The 16489-nt window shown below is 40.7% G+C and overlaps 1 protein-coding gene across 10 annotated transcripts in view; it reads left to right on the top strand.

Annotated features, from left to right (window-relative positions):
* The window catches only part of LOC121855095 (fasciclin-2-like), a 120825-nt gene that overhangs the window by 91944 nt on the left and 12392 nt on the right, over positions 1 to 16489 (top strand). For 8 of the 10 annotated variants that reach the window (XM_042349935.1, XM_042349934.1, XM_042349925.1 and 5 more), the window contains 4 exons: positions 266 to 366; positions 874 to 1035; positions 1393 to 1579; positions 4169 to 4252. In XM_042349935.1, coding sequence (XP_042205869.1) covers positions 266 to 366; positions 874 to 1035; positions 1393 to 1579; positions 4169 to 4252 — 534 coding nt within the window. The remainder of the gene's footprint in view (positions 1 to 265; positions 367 to 873; positions 1036 to 1392; positions 1580 to 4168; positions 4253 to 16489) is intronic. The other 2 variants (XM_042349931.1, XM_042349932.1) reach the window with 2 other exon arrangements.

The following is a 16489-nucleotide window of genomic DNA, read 5'->3' as shown; positions in this document are numbered from 1 at the left end:
ACATACAGTGCATACATACATACATACTTTGTTGTGGAAGAGGAGGAAAACCATCACAGAATACATCTTATAAAAAATAGTAAAGGTTATGTATGGTTTTGTTAGATAAGATAGGTAAAGGTTACTAATAATTCTTTATCTCTATGGTCAGGTTAGGATAAACTCATAAAAGAAATACATTGAAACTATAGCTTTTGTTACAGGTGACATTTATGATAAATTAACCTGTAAATGGAAGCTTTATTCTGTACACTTTAACTCTTAGGTTCCACTTACACCCTGGATGGACTCAAGCCCCAGGAGACGTACGTGTTCCGCTTTGCCGCCCGTAGCGAGGCCGGAAGAGGTCAGTGGAGTGGTGAGAAGGTAAGTTTGACTACGGTTCACCAAGATTTTATCCCGAGCGATATCGAGCGTAGTCATCCCGGGATATAGTCGATGCTTCTCGGAGTGTGTTAGGCTCGGCAGACACCCCTTGTAATCTGTTTAAGCAGGAAGTAAAATTATCATACAAGTTTATATTGAGTTGTGCTGGAACACAGTAAACATACAGAGTGTAGGTACTGTATATAAATAATGTACATAGTTAAGGTTTATTGCACATACTGCAGATGTATAAATAATGTAGATAAAGAAGATATACAAACGGTAGTAAGAAAAGGGTAATTTGACCAAGGGAAGCCATCAATGCCATCAGATCATTAATTCCTGATAACTAGTGAACTAAGTCTGTGAAACTACATTTTGGAGCAGTTAAAAGCAACAGGAATGATGCGTTTGATAGCATTATGCCAGCCTGAGAGTAAGTTAGGGTGTACTGAAGCCAACACACACATTTTTTGGCCATTTTAAAACTACATATATCTTTTGCAGACCGAAGAAATGCCCAGGCGAGCACAGCCGGAGGAGCCTCTGATCTTCAACCTAGACAAAGCCGTGAATGAATTGCCATACCCTGATCAGTACATGCTACAGTGGCAAGTTCCTCTTGATAATGGTGAAAAGATTGACTACTTCCAGATCATCTACTACCAGGTAAGTGCTCGAGTGGTGCTTTAAATACTCTCGAGGTTAAATTAAAAGAGTATCGTTTAGTATTGTGTAGTTTAAACAGTACTGCAGTATATGCTGTATCGTAAGCCAGGATAAGAGGGTGCATGTCTTCAAGGTAAGGTTAGGTTAGGGTATAGTATTAATTTAGGGGGTTTATTAAGAACCATTTACTAGGTCTTAGTTTGAGGTGGTGCAACTACGAGGGCTATGAAGCACCATCCGTAGGGTCTACTACAACCCATAACCTCTTAAAAGAATTTGTAAGTCTTCAGTCGGATATGATATTTTAAACTGTAGTCGAGGAGATTCTGGAGATATCTTAATGTCCCGAACTCACAGGTCCACAACGTGTCGGGAACTTGGGAAAGCACCGGGACCAAGACAACCGAGGTGGTCGAATATCCCGGCTCGACGACTTACAATATCGACGGCCTGCGCAGCAACACCCACTACAGGATCGAACTGCGCGCCCACAACGAAATCGGCTTCTCAATCCCAGCTGAAGCAGTTATCAAGACTGCTCACGGTATGTTCATCGTAATCCTTATGCACAGAGTAGGATTATTTAGGCGTAGGGATAGTTTTTCACGTGTTGGTTCACGATGAGTATACAGTCGATATTTTTACACCCAAAGCAAGTACGTATTCCCTGTATGTAAAGTCATTGACCAAAGCCTTGCTCCCTGCAGTAAAACCGAATCACAGGAATGAATCTCCGAACTTACTCACTTACCCCGACTGTCGTCCGTTTTATTTCTTCTGGGGCCAATGCCGTTTCAGTTTGGCAGAGAGCGAACTATTGACCTCGAGTGTACAAGTAAAAATTGTAGATAAATTTGAAAAGGAATTCTTGTAAATAAATTTTTGATTAAGTACTTGGTTATAGTCTATTAGAAAGTTAATATATGCCATAATTAGTCTCATTATTTTACTAAGCGGTGTTCATTTGACCCATAATCCCCCGTTAAACCTTGGGAAACGGCCAATCGGTTTCTCACATCTACGAATTAGTGTGTATTGATGTCTTGGCTGTATACGTTCAAGAATTTTAATTACTGCAGAAGTTTAAGTATCATTTATCTTGACAAAAACTGAGTTAAGGATGTTACTGAAGTTATTGTTTTGAATTAAATAAGGAATTGAGATGATAACCACAGTAGAGTAGTTAATTGTAGGTAATGAATCTGGTTTGAATTATTATAAAACGTACTTTAGATTATTCACAAGAAAAATATGTATAATGTACGTATATATAGGCACAGAATGCACTTGTAGGGTATCGGATTTTAATATATATTCCTCATCGTTACAACAGTATTTTGAGTATATATTTAGGCTATGGCCCAGACCCACTCGTACTTCAGTTCAGTTCGTGTATAACCGGAGCCAGTTTAGTCATCGTATAGCTTGGCCCCCTCGTAGAACGGCACAGTACCCCGTCTGCCCAGCCACCTTAACGCACGCGGGATAAAGTAAGGTATCCACAAGTGTTTACATTTGAGTGTTCAATAACTCTTCCATAATAGAATGCCCAGGTTTGAAGTTGATTATTTCCTTCAATGTTTAGTTTCAAGAGGAAGCAGAAATAGATGATTAAAAGTACTTGAGGAGTATATATATCTTCTAAATCCTAAATGATTTACATATGCTAATGACAGTCTTTTTTTATGCAGTTTTCTAGCTTATGTCATATAATTTCTCTCTGTTTGATGTAGTTTTTTTTCATCTGTATTAAGAAATTGTATCGGCTATTTACTATACAGTATTGTCACTGTTTCTGTGTAGATAGTAAACTTTCATTTTCATTTTGTATTCTCTCTACAAGTTGTACATAAAGCACTTGCTCTACCAATCAGGATTAATGTGCTCTGTGTGTTACATGTGCATGGCTACCCAGAATTGCTCGTATTCTCACTGTAAGATACTGCCGGTTGTCGTCTTACCGGCACCTGTGATTAACATTGTCGGCCTTGTGTTCGAATGCATGATTAATTTTTAAGATAATTTCCCCAAGTCCTCATTTTCTGGCTGTCTTTACCTCTTCTCCTCGGCAAATACAACACTCCGGTAACGTACGGGTCTACCGCGGTCTATTATTGCTACAGTTACAGTACAGAATAAAGAAGAGGTAATGCATTACGCGTTCAGGCACAACATTATCAGTACTTTGCCGCGTCTAGTTCACCGACGAGTCCCATTACGAGCGAGAAATTATAAATTGAATTATTTCATCGTACTTGTCATTGTAAACTTAATTATCTCAATTTACTTAAGACATAAACTAAATTACATTATTTCATTATATTCCAACAATTTATATTCTAAGCTGATTGCCCCCCTCCCCTCTCATTAGTCACTTTCTGAATATATTTAACTTCGGTTTGATTCATCGGTAACAGCTTACAGTAATGCATCACCATGAACCTCTGGCACAAGTTAAAGTACTGTACTGGTAAGACTCAACACCAAGCAGAATCTATCAGTATTTAATCAATTTTAATATGTAAATTTTTTCTAAATCTACTGGTGTGTGAGTGATTGCTCTGTCTTTTGCTTTCAATAGATTTACAGCATTTTCTGTCATATCACTGTAAGTTTATCTAATGTATGTTTTGCAAAGTTCTCTTCTAAATAATTCAGTTAATTGCTGCTGATCTAGGCAGTTTTTGAGTAGTGTTTTGCTAATTTATTCTCAATAGTTCAATTGAATTTTGCTGGAGTACTGTAGACAGTTTGAGTAACAGATGCACAGGATGAAGCGCTAAGGAGTGTGTACGTTGGCGAGTGTTGCGGTGTTTGTGATTGAGAGTAATGGAAGTGCCTCTTAAAATTTAAATACAGTACAGCTAAATCTTAGTAATGTTCACTCTATTGCTTGACTACACATCATATCTTGAGTCACTTGATTCATTGGTAAGTATGTGTGTTCTGTGTTTAAGTTAATTGTAAGTATATATGTAAAAATGGAGTTTGTGTCGTAGCTGCGTGTGTGTGTGTGTGTGTGTATGTCTGTTGAGTGGCAGCGCCTATGTTGGGTAACTCCCTCCCCCCCCTCTCTCTATGTCTCTGTGTGGGGTTGTTGTCGCTGAGTGTGGGGTTGTTATGTGTGTTACAGATCCATCGGCAGTTCCAGGTAGCGGGTCGGGGCCGTCCGAGCAGTACAGTAGCGTTGCCCCTTCCACCAGTGCCCCCGCCCACGGTACCTTTCTGCTTACTGTCTGCTGCTGCTGCCTTCTCTCTGCCCTCACCGCCGCCACTACGCATTAGGCCACATCACTACACGCCCATGCTTAACAATACTCACCTAGGAATCAGTCTAATTTTTATGGTGTCAGGACCAAAACTCACAAGAAGTAATAATGTAGGAATAAGTGATTAATGACGGCTGAAACGACTCCATTTTCAGTTTCCATCGGGCGATAATCGCAGTCGATCCCGTCACAAACGCCCAATTGTTAGCTTCGAACAAAACAAAAAATTTGCCGTAAAATTATTCCGTCGCCATAAACGGTATTTATTTTATTTTTTTACTCCAAATAGCAAGGGAATTAACGTTAGGGACGACAGGAAAATTGCTGCGAGTAAATCGGAACGTTCATTTCAGTTGCCGAGCTTCACGCGTCGACAGACTACCGTAGAGATAAACGTCGACTTCACAAAGATAGATTTAATGAGTCGATGAAGGAATGTCAAATGAAATTGCCAGTGTTACAGTGAAAAATCTTTCGTCTTTTCTGGAAGACGAGACCGTTAGAACCTGTGGACTCGCGACCCTGTGGTCCCCAAGGTGCAGAGCTGGGGTTGTACAGTAGAGCTAAAGGCCTCATTTGTGGGGCAGTTATCCAAAGACTTTTTTCTGGTGTACATTTGTGTGAACTCTTCGTGATATGAGTAGTAATTTTGATAGGTTATAGTGAATGCCGAAACATTTTTCTTTTGGATTCTGTAAGATATACACAGAACACGGAAATGGGATTTTTTCACCGTGCGGACGTGCCCGGCACTCGGAACCGACCGCACGTCTATTGTTTTGATTGGAAATTTTCCTAGAGCATTTTCAATTTTCATTTACTGGTCAATTCTTGAATTTTTTATAAAAATTGTTTCCAAGAAAAAGTATTTTGTTGTGCTATTATAATTACTACAATGTGTAATGCACATTTCTAATGACCAGTGAAATTTTTTAGCTTTTGAAATATGTAAGCTAAGCTTTTGAAAATGTGTGCATCATTTTACCAAGTTAAACTGATAGTGTAGATGGAAAAAAGAATTAGTGAAAATATTTTTTTTTGTGTTATCAGCATGTCAGAAAAGATGCCTAGAATGTGCAGTTCAGACCTCTAAATGCTGACTCCTATTTATTCATCCAGCTGAATGTTTTTGGTAGTGTAGTCACAAGAAAAACATTTCATTTTATTTTTTCAAGGAAGTTTTTTATGTCATAAATGTGAGATTAATCAGAGAAATTTATACAGGACATTGTGTTTTGATCAGCTGGTGTTGTGATTTTGTTCATTTACAAGTACAGTAATAAAATAATTACAGGGATCACCACAGAATAAGATTTAAGTCATTGAGTGAGGTGAATTGTTGTCTACAGTGAATCAGAACATTATACTGTGTGGCTAGAATGAGTAAAACAATATAAGTAAATATTTATATATATATAATATATTTTTACTCATACATAATCTATTGATTGTACCCATAAATCTTCATAATGCACCAAAACTTTTCAATCTTGTCATATTTTATAAATTTTAGAGCTCGGCAGATGAGAAGTCAATCGTCTCGTCACCCAACTGTTTGTCGTTGGGCGAAAGGCGAACGCGTCGGCCCTTGTGGTTATCCCTGAATTATGTGATGCATTTTTGTTTCGGGCGATGGTAGGATGGCCCGTGTTATTTTAACCCTGTCATAAGGTGCAGTAACAACTCCTGGGGGCTATCCTGTGGTCTGAACTGTCTTGGCCAATCTGCACTGCCATTTGTTGTTTACATTCTCTCTCTCCTTTGCTGTGGCATACTTTAGGTTGTTGTCAAGCCCCATTTAAATACAGTAATTGTTTACCATCTTCCCAGCAAACATTTACCACAGCTACAAGTACTGTATAATACATTCAGATTTATGAGTATATATGAGTAATAATATATAATATGTATATAATAATACACACACACACACGCACACACAAACTAACAAGCATACACACACGTAGTTGATACGTTGTTGTTAGTGGTTTATCATATAATTGATGTAAGAGTTGGTGTTAAGGTCTTAAACTTCCAAGTAGAATCAGATGTAATCCTTAACAGCAACTCTGAGAGCATACATATAGGTATGTGTTTGACTAAATATTTTGATACAGCCTCTAGGTCTCAAATATGTTGGTGGTGATGATATTACACTAAATAATACAAGTTGTTGATGATTATTATGCTGTCCTCAACCTTAGCGTGTGTCACGGTATAAAGATGACCTCATTGTTAGTGATAATCATTAGGACTTTAAAAAAAAAACAATAGTATATTTGTGTGATGTAGTGGCGGCGTGACAGAAAAAAAAACTCAAAGGGCTACTCTTTCTTATTATGCATTGTTGTGTTTGCTGAAGCTCAATCATTCTATTTTTCTCCCCTCTGTTTCCTCCTCTTTAACCAACTCCACGACTACTACAATGCGGCAGAGTCGAGGTAGGAGAGTCCAGCCTCATTCCTCTCACAATTTTACCCTTTACCTCCTCCCGTGGAGTGGTGGCGCCGGAGGAGAAGCCCCCTAGCCGTGAGGCTCGCAGCGGGCGGAACGCCGAGGACACTTTTGATCCTCCTGCCATTGCCTTACTTTACCCATACTTGCTCTCCACTGTTCATCTTGATTTTGGTTCATATGAAAAGAATAGTGCGAGTTTTTGCTTTTAAACTTAAGTGCCATTAAAGGTAAAGTAAATTTGCTTTGTCTTGGAATTTTCTCAGTGTCTCTGTGTGAATTGAGATTAAAGAGACAGTAATGATATAAATTAATTAATAGAACACACTTAATACAATGACTTGTATTATGAATAAGATTGTTTAAATTGCTCTGTCAAGTTTTTTGTTTGTACAAGATCACGAATAATCGACGAAGCCCACGGTGAGCTCTCTCGAGCGACCCACGTGGCTAGTTCGAGAACTCCCGTACTCTGTTGGGGCATTTCTATTCCCTTCCAATAATGTCGGAGAGGAATTTCACACCGACGTTATTCTTTCCGGATTATAATATTCGGTCGACCCGACACGAGTCGACGCGAACCAACCGCGCAGACGATAAAGAATAAGCGATGAGTTACGAACGTTGTCGGACCTCGAGAGCGCAGTACAAGTCCTGTGTATTCTTGTTAACAGTTTGCTAGATCTTATGTTCATTATCTAAACCTTTTAAATTATCAACTTTGTATTATATGAGAGAATATAATGTGTCTTATATATTGAGATTTCTTTCTTTTGTTTTCTAGTTTACTGCATGTTTTCTTCACTTCACATTCATTAGATTATTCTTGGGAGTTTAAATTTGGTGACAGTACTTGTCGGCAGACAAGTAGTTTTTACAAAGACTCTGTTCTATTCCTCTGCATCATTTCAAGCAATGGTAAGTGGATCACGAGGGTATCGCTCCGGCGCCACCACATTCCAGCACCCTAACACTTTTAGTAGCGCTCAGCAAACTTTATTCACAGCACTCCTTAGTCGTCTTCACCCTGGGGGACAGAACTCGCACGTCGACGAGTCGACGAGGCAAGAAATTCCTCGTCGGCCAGTGGCGGGTAATACAATTGCAATTTTAACGTCTAGACGATCGTAATGTAATATCTCTCAAAAGCGATCGGGGTTATTTTAGTCTTCCGGTAATAGATCAAAGGGACACGGACGTCGAGGCTAGCCCCCAGGGTGACGGTCGGTGAGTCTGCATGCGTTGTCGAGACGCTCGTGGGATGTCGCGTCCTGCTACCCACGAGTCTCATTATCTTTACCAACTGTTTTGTCACAAGATTGCTGATTAAATCTTTTCAGTGTTTGTTTTACTGGTTTATGTTGTGTACATTTCCACTACTCCTCTTGGTTTAATTTGTCCATGATCTGTTATGTTATTTATATTTATGTTGTGAATGTTTTACGTCATATCAGTCGTAGGGAAATCCGTTTTTAGTTTCCTGGACGTTTTCAGTATCTCTCGTAGTCTGGCTATAATCGGCTCCGGGAGGGCAACAAAAGTGGCGTGGCTCTCGATGGCAACGCCAACGACTCGAGCATCCTCACGTCGGGTCGGCCATCGCGCACCCTCGTTCCACTTCACGGTAATTGCGCACTTCTCCCCCCTCAAACGCATTAACCCAATGATTTCAGAAGCCACGAAGGAATGTGTTCATGAAAATGGTGGAAAATTTGTCTGTGAATTGAAAATGTAAGATGCTATGAGGAAGTGTTATGTGCTGAATATTTATCTCTTGTTTAAGTTGGTAATTTCAGGGGTTGAGAGGTGGCCCGATACCGATTTTGGATCGTGCGTGCGTGCGAATGCACTCGCGTAAAGAAGACCCGAAAATATTTATCGCGTGTCCGTGGACTCAAAAATCACTCGGGTCACTCGAGTACGGTCGTGAACATTTAACGTAGGCGACGCCTAAACAGCGTACAAAGATTCGGGTGGTTTGGGAAGTTGCATACCTCCAGACCAGCTGCATATCTGTACATTGGTTTGGGTTTTCCCTTAAAGATTCGCAGTTAACGAGATATCGGTGATTATTGGGTCTGTCGACACACAATTCTGACTTTATTCTCTGTGCCACTGAGGATAAACCAAAGCAAAGTGATTTAGAAATACAGAGGCAAAATTAGTATCGTGTGACCTATTAAGCTGTGAAATTAGTCCTTAACTTATATTCTCTGGTTGTTGGTATGAATTTGGCTTATACTCACTTCCCTCCCCCAACTGTTCTGGCATAATGTGGGTAAAGGTAAAACTGAAGACAATGCAATATTGGAATACCAACACAAGTAGCTCGGTTTCGTCTCTCTTACGGCAGATGCGCCAGAAGACACGAAGGAAGGAGCGATGCGTGTAAGTGACCAGAGAGTTGCGGGGCATTGTGCATTTTCTTTAGGGTTGATTGTGTTGGTTATGGGTGATATAAGTCTTTTAAATTGATGGGGATAGAATGTATAGATATTTGGCACCTTGTATATGGGAAGTACTGTAATGTAATGTAGCAGTTAAGATGAATGAAAAATGGCAAGGAGTTTTGATGGGTTTGTGTGTGTCTCTCCTCAGTACCACCCACCCTGCATCACAGTGGGAAAAGACTGGAAGATTGAAGAATTAAGATAGTGATCATTGGTAATATAACACTCGTAGTGGCACTGTATATAAACATTACCAGAAGAGTCGAGTTTGAGTCACATAAAGACATTGTTTATTTATGTCCACCTCGTGAAGTCTTCTTTCCTATATGGGGGAAATTTGTACATTAATCAGTCTTATAAGGACCAGTCATTAGGTGCGGTGTAAGATAGCCACGACAATTACCTCCTAGTTTATTATTGGCGACGGCTGTTTTTGGACTGTACACATAGCTTCTGCCATCACGGACTAATTTACAATAGTTACTCTCCAATTTTAAGTATATTTTGGTAGCAGAAGTAAAATTTGGACATTAGTTAGCCGTGCCACCTTCATCCTTACTCTGAAAGCCATCGTGAGTGTAAAACATATGGAAAACTAGTCTCATTAGGCAAAGTAATCTTAAATTTTTTTCTCAATTTACGAATGCAGATGAGGATTTTCAGCAACCCATTGAGTATATGAAAAATAAATAAACTCATGAGACTTATTTTAGGGATTATATTGATATCCAATAGGAGTACACACTAATACGAAGAAAATTCTACTCGTGCGACATCCGGTTTGTCGGCCCGAAAACAACTGCAAAAATTATCAAGATCAAACTTTTTTTGTAAGTTTTCATTCCACATATTTGTCAGCCCTTACGCCAGTAGTCAGGAGTCGCGGCACAATCCTCGCACAATATAAAAATGACACTCGTAGAATCTATACGTGTGTGTGTGTAATCTTTTCCGTGCATAGGGTGGAGAAAAGGGTATAGACAATATCAAAGGAAGAGGGAAAGTACTAGGGAAGAGTAGTGGCAGAAGAGGGTAGGTAGTGATAGGAGGGGGTACAGATAACAGGTTCCTAGAATCATTCCACACACACATTGGTTTAAACTCTCTTTCATGGAGAGTTTTTGTAGGTCATAGTGCAAGGGGAGTATAGCCACCTACCAGGGCAGTATTGTCTTATACCTTGTACTGTATTGACTCATTGGTACAGGAAGAAATACGGTTCGTGCCAGAACGTGATTGCGAGTTTAACGTGTATTTGAAATTTTGGTCATTGCAGTGCGTAAGCCCCAATTTTAACAACAGTCGATTATTGCTGCCCTATATATCCAAAAGACATGCATGTTAGCACGTCGCTCAAACACCTGTAGCTCTCACGGCCTCACACACCAGCACCGACCACTTGACGTGCGTCGAACTAACTCGGCCACGCCTGCATCCCCGGAGTTTTGTTTTTTATCGTACGCGTACCCGAGGATCCCAAGCCGAAATGCGTCTCTCTCTTGACACTGCATATGACTTGGTGAAGCCAGCCCTGTGTTCTCACAATACTGCATGTGAATCATAAGAGGAAAAGATATGTTTGAAATTTTGTCAGTGTGATTTCTTCTTTAACTATTACATATTTTACAAAGTATGTTAAAGATTTAGCCACTTTTTAAAAACTGTAAAGGAAATATTCCCAAGGTGAGTTAATTAATGATAGGTCACACAAACAGTAATAGATTAGAAACAGTTTTTGGATTTACACAAGTTTACTTGTATACTTTTTTTTATGATTGGATGTGGTGAGGTTGTGGGTAATATTCGTATGGTTAGTGTGATAATATGGCTGCATTGTGCTAAATGTGGTGCTGATAAACCTTGCCTCAACCCCTCTTAGACAACACTCACGGTGCAGTCATGCCACACACCTCGGTGGCTTTGCAATGTGAATAAGTTATGGAGGTTCTCGTACTGTAGTGAGTAGAAGCGACATGGACGTCAACCTTCCAGTATTACCAAACCATATTTAGCCAGGTACTGGTGGTGCTTCTCAAAATATTTTAGCTCCCTCACCCGCTCACCCGTCTACCCACCCGCCCGCCTGCCCGACCCTACATCTAGACTTACCACCTCGGCTCTCTCCCAGTCCTCGTGTTACTCTTGTGTGGTGGTTCATACCTACTGTTTCCTTACTTCCATTATGCTGGTGACTTAATCTACCACAGGCAATAATTAGCAAATGCCTTTGGCTGAGAACCAGTTGCCCACTTACTCTGATGCTGAATGTAATTAAGATATTGTACAAATTGTTTGGAAATACAAGATATTCATAAGGTGGAACTTTTATTTATCACATTGAGAACGAGAAGAGCAAAGCCTTAATGATCGCTAACCCGTAGTCCGTCGAGAAGGTCAGAGCAGCGTGTCCGAGAAGTCCAACGTCGGCTCGGCAGATCATTAAGGCGTCGTCTCGGTAGTGTGTAGTAACTTCATGAAGAAAATTGCAATTAGTAGTTTTTTTTTCATATATTTTTTTTAATAGTAATGATTTATCTGATGCATCTCCTTACATTTAACCCTGTCAGTGCTCTTTTCCTCCCCATAGTTGCACGAGTCTTAGGAATAGATAGATGTTTAAAGGTTTTACACATAGTATTTAGTCTGATGGTCTGTATCCTCTTGTTCCTTTATACATTACTGCCATGTGTGTCCTCCCTGATCTGCCACTGTCCGTAGTATTGAACTCTTTCATTACCATTATTCCTACCTTATCAATAATATATCATCCCCGTCAATGAATCAATCTTAATATTTGCTTAATTTCTCGCATACGTTCGGCCAATCTTTACCCAATCGCTGTTTAGTCGATCTCCCACAAGGCAACCGAGTTTGTGTATCGTTGGAAGTTGTCCGTACAAGTGTTCCTCGGTTTACATCACAGATAGGCGACTAAAAGTTTTTGTGCCGAGTGAGGCGAAGTTACCACATTACTTTTTTTTACTTTTACTTTCAAACATTAAAAATCCGTAGTCGAAAAGCCCATAACGTTAAAAAAAAGACTGTCTTCAGATTTTAAAGTGCACGCTAAGATTCAAGTGCGAGTTTGTCGGTTCGCCTTTGATGTGGTGGCTATTCATTATATACTGTATACCGTACGGGATTTCATTTACTGTCTTGTTAGCGAGTCAACACAGTGGTAACTTCGTAATATTCCTTCAGGGAAGTTAATACCTTACCCAAAATACAGTTCGTCATACCTTTTCTAACAGAACCTCGGCCAATGGAATTTCGTCTGGCGGACCAGCCTCAAACGTATCTCGCCCGTTATAAGATCTATCGGTTCTGTTTATGCTCTACGTACAATAATAGATTAGAGCTTCAGCTGTTTATCCTCATTGTCAATTTTATCATTACAGTACAGTATATTCTGATGGTAAATATCTCAAAAGGATCTCAATTGGTTGTTTAAATACATTATCATTTATTGTCATTTTAATATAATCAATTAGTTTGTGTGTATCTATATTTAAAGGCACTCGTGTCACTTTATACTCATAATTGCGAGGGTAAATAATGAAAGAACAGTAAAGTTTAGTGAGTCAGTATAGCACGAGTGTTAGGGGAAACGGTCGTCAAGTCAGAACTGCGAGAACCAGCAAGGACACGACGAAACTCGGTCGAGGTTATGTTCGTCTGTCGGTCTCTTTAAAGTCGAGGAAATCACATTTTGTGGAAGTAATTTTGTCATGTGAACGCTAGGTAACCAAGGAATATCCTCTTTACCCGTGCCTTTATCCATCACACGTCTGTAACTTTCATCATTCACACCTCCACGTCCGATCACTCGCCCAAATCCCGTCACCAATAGGCAGATCATTTTATTACAGAACACCCCTTAAAGTTCCTAGCGGTAAGACCAGTCATGCGCTGTGGCCGTGCTCGTGCTTACAGTGCTCGTTATGCCCGACCCGCCTCGTTTCCTGGAGTTCAGTTTGTGGCACCGTAGAATTTTTTGTCGCGTACGACAGTCTTCTGTGTGTGTTGTATTTTTTACCCCCGAGTTATATAGAGAAGTATTTAGACACTGACCTTACTTTCTTTGGCTGCCCGAGACTAGCGTGCTCACGAGAGAGAGAGAGAGAGATTTTTGCATGGCCCGAGGGAGAACTCTCGATAATTTCTCAGGTGTTTTTCTCCCCATGATTCCTAGGAAGAAGATTTGTGTACTGCATCTGCCTACACCATTTTTTCAGGTGCGGCGATTGAAACACGAGTACGGTCACTCGTCCAGGCAAATTGAAAGTAAAGAAATGACATCAGCGGAAGCATTTCACTTGAACGTGTGAAGAACCGGAGTGGTTTTGCCACGTGCAGCCCGATAGCCCAAAGAAACTTAACGAACTTGGATTTTATGTGATTAGTTTTAGTATCACAGAACCAGTAGTTGAGGAAGGATGAAGTCGGTTTATCATCACAATAAACTTCAACGTACAGTAGTAGTAGTAGTAGTAGTAGTAGAAAGACTATGGTTCCCATCTTTAGTTAATAGCCCGAGAGAATAATTTCTGTATACCTTAATCCTTCCATCCAAAGTACCCCGACCCTCTTGGAAATCCGTTTTTATTGTTATTTTATTTTGACGTTGGCTGATTTTGACCCGAGATCCCGATCCCCCGTGCTTTAACTATCGAAATCAAGATCGTTGCGAGGGCCATCAAATGAGCATCGAGATTGACGGCATAGACGGAAAAGTAGTCGTGGAATATCGGCGGCGTCGCATTAACGATTCTCTAAAAGCGCATTTATCCCGTCCCTCTCGGTGTGCCAGTCTCGCCGCCGAACTCGGTCTCGGCAAACCGTCCCCAGATGGCGAATGGAACCTTCGGGTTGTTCCCTACCGTTCATTGCTCGAAGCTCTTTCCCGACACGAGCTTCATCGCCAGTAGATGCCCTCGTGTGTACAGAGGCACTTTATTTAATGTTAAGGTATCCCGTGATATTTATCTAAAAGTTACCACACACTTTAGAAAATATAAAAGTCAGACAAAATAAAGTAAGGCGAGTAGCATATATGGGACATTATCTCGGTATCTAAATTATATATCTGTACTGTACTATTTTTCACCACTTATTAGCTTAATAACCATTCAAGTCATTGATATGTTTATTGTTACAACCTCCAATGCCCAGTGTCAGGTCTGAGTAAATGTGAAGGCATGTTATGGTGCAGGATCCTTCTGTTATTGGGGAATTCTGGTTGACTTCTCTTAGTTTTCAATACATGGAAATAACAGTTCTTAGTAAGCCTCTCCCTTATAGATTCATCACATTTCCTGTGCTGTAAAATTACTTTCATTTCGCACCTCGCCAGCCTTTGGAGCAATCGGTCTTACCTCCGTTACGAACTCGGTTTCTCCGTTCGGGCTAAAACCTCCTGCACGAGAAATAAACTTGACCTCGGTGGGATTATTGGGTTATGGGGCGAGTCGATGCCGACGACGAACCACTGTACCGGCAACGCTAACATCTGCCCGTTGTGCACGTACCGAGTCCTCGTAATTCGTCGACGCAGTCGGACATACGTTCTAAACTGTTTTTCGAGCATATTCTTATATCATTGATAGTTCCCCAATTATGAATTCAATCTCACTACTTACTAAATTATCTTTATGTTTACTATTTTTTATATACAGTTGGCATAAAGAAAATATTACCCACTACCTCGAGGAGATGCCAAACATGTCCATCGGCCACACGTTCTCTCGCTTCCGATGCAAACTGTACGTAGATGGGGAGAGAGAGAAGGAATGATATCTAGAGAGAGGAAGACCAAGAGGGTGGATGGGGTGAAGAACACATTCAGGAAACAGCAGCGTGTGTGTGTCAGTGTGATTGGACAGCCCGGGGGGGGAGGAAACTCGTCGGTAAACTATTTTTTACGGCAGTGCGAACGGACGAGGAGAAATACGTCCGTTTAATTACTCTTGCCTCGGACCAGGAAGAGTTACAATTGATAAAGTTTGGTTGAGTAAAATTATGTAATATTTTCAAGTGAGAATGAATAGAAGTAAATGCCATAGAGCTATTGAATTACCCTGCATATTAGGTTAGGTTATGAAGTTGAAACAAAAAACGTAAATGACATTCGAATGTTTATTGACAACCCTTAACTATTTTCACGGTTTCAAAATTACCGTCATTTTATAAACACGAAATAAGTGTGTGGAGCAAAGATTTAGTTCTGACAGGCGCGGAGTGGGGTTATAATTACGAAAGCGTAATCGCGGCGGCTTCGATCACGGCACGGAGAATTCGACGGACGTGCGGGTAAGCGTAACGTGGCGCAGAGACAGTCTGTGAGGCGAATTAGTGTCCCCAAGAAGCTTAATGGCCAAAAATGATTTAACATGCAATTGAGAATAACATATTAGGACCAGGTTACTGGGATTGAGCCCCAATTCTCATGGTTAGCTCTGACCGGGGTCTGTTTAAGAGTGGGACCAATATCGGTCTCGGCATCACACAACCGCCACACGCCGGGCTCGCCCCGTTGTGCGGTCACTCGGCGCATGCGCGTTTGACCTAACCTCGAGGGTGCAGCGCCTTCAAATCCTTTTGCGTTTTCACTCGACCGAGTCGTAGCGATCCGATTTGTGAAACCGCCGAAGCAAAACTTTAATGAGCTTTATAAAATGAAAAATGGATGTGAAAATTGTGAATATGAGTATTACATAAAAAGACTAATAATTACGGTGCGACAGATTGCTCGGATCACTCAAAGATACGCTCGCCCAGTTTATTTCGTCTGAAGATTTTCCACCCCAGTGCTACCCGGTGGGGTTAGATTAGACGAGTGTTAGGGCGGTCGATCTTAAGGCGAAATAAGATGGGAAGGCGTGAATCTTCGGGTAACCCGGTCGCTTTTCTTAATATCTAATGCGTTTGCTTGTCTGTCGTGTGCGAGTATTTTGAGTTCACTTGAATTAAATGTTCCGGCTTATTTGGGTCACCTTGCCTCTGCTTTTGAGCCCGGATTAACAAGGCATCTCCCATTGCCCGGGTAGCTCGTACAATAACTCCCCTTTTCAATCTGCATATAATCGTCTCCTGGGATGTGTTTGAAGTCTCAAAACAACCCGATTCTATTGCTGGCAAGTTCTACCGAAGTAACGCCTTGCATCTTCAACTTGAGAACTTTTTTTTTAAATTCCTCTCCACTCCCTTAATTCATCTTTTTATCTTTACGTAACCATGTGCTGTCCACTCCCTACCACGCCCCCTCTCCCCCAACCCCCGCTG

The sequence above is a fragment of the Homarus americanus genome, unplaced genomic scaffold, assembly GCF_018991925.1.
Source record: "Homarus americanus isolate GMGI-L3 unplaced genomic scaffold, GMGI_Hamer_2.0 scaffold6565, whole genome shotgun sequence".
Classification (NCBI taxonomy): Eukaryota; Metazoa; Arthropoda; class Malacostraca; order Decapoda; family Nephropidae; genus Homarus; species Homarus americanus.
The sequence above is the reverse complement of the archived record's forward strand: the minus strand, read 5'-3'. Positions and strand labels throughout refer to the sequence as shown.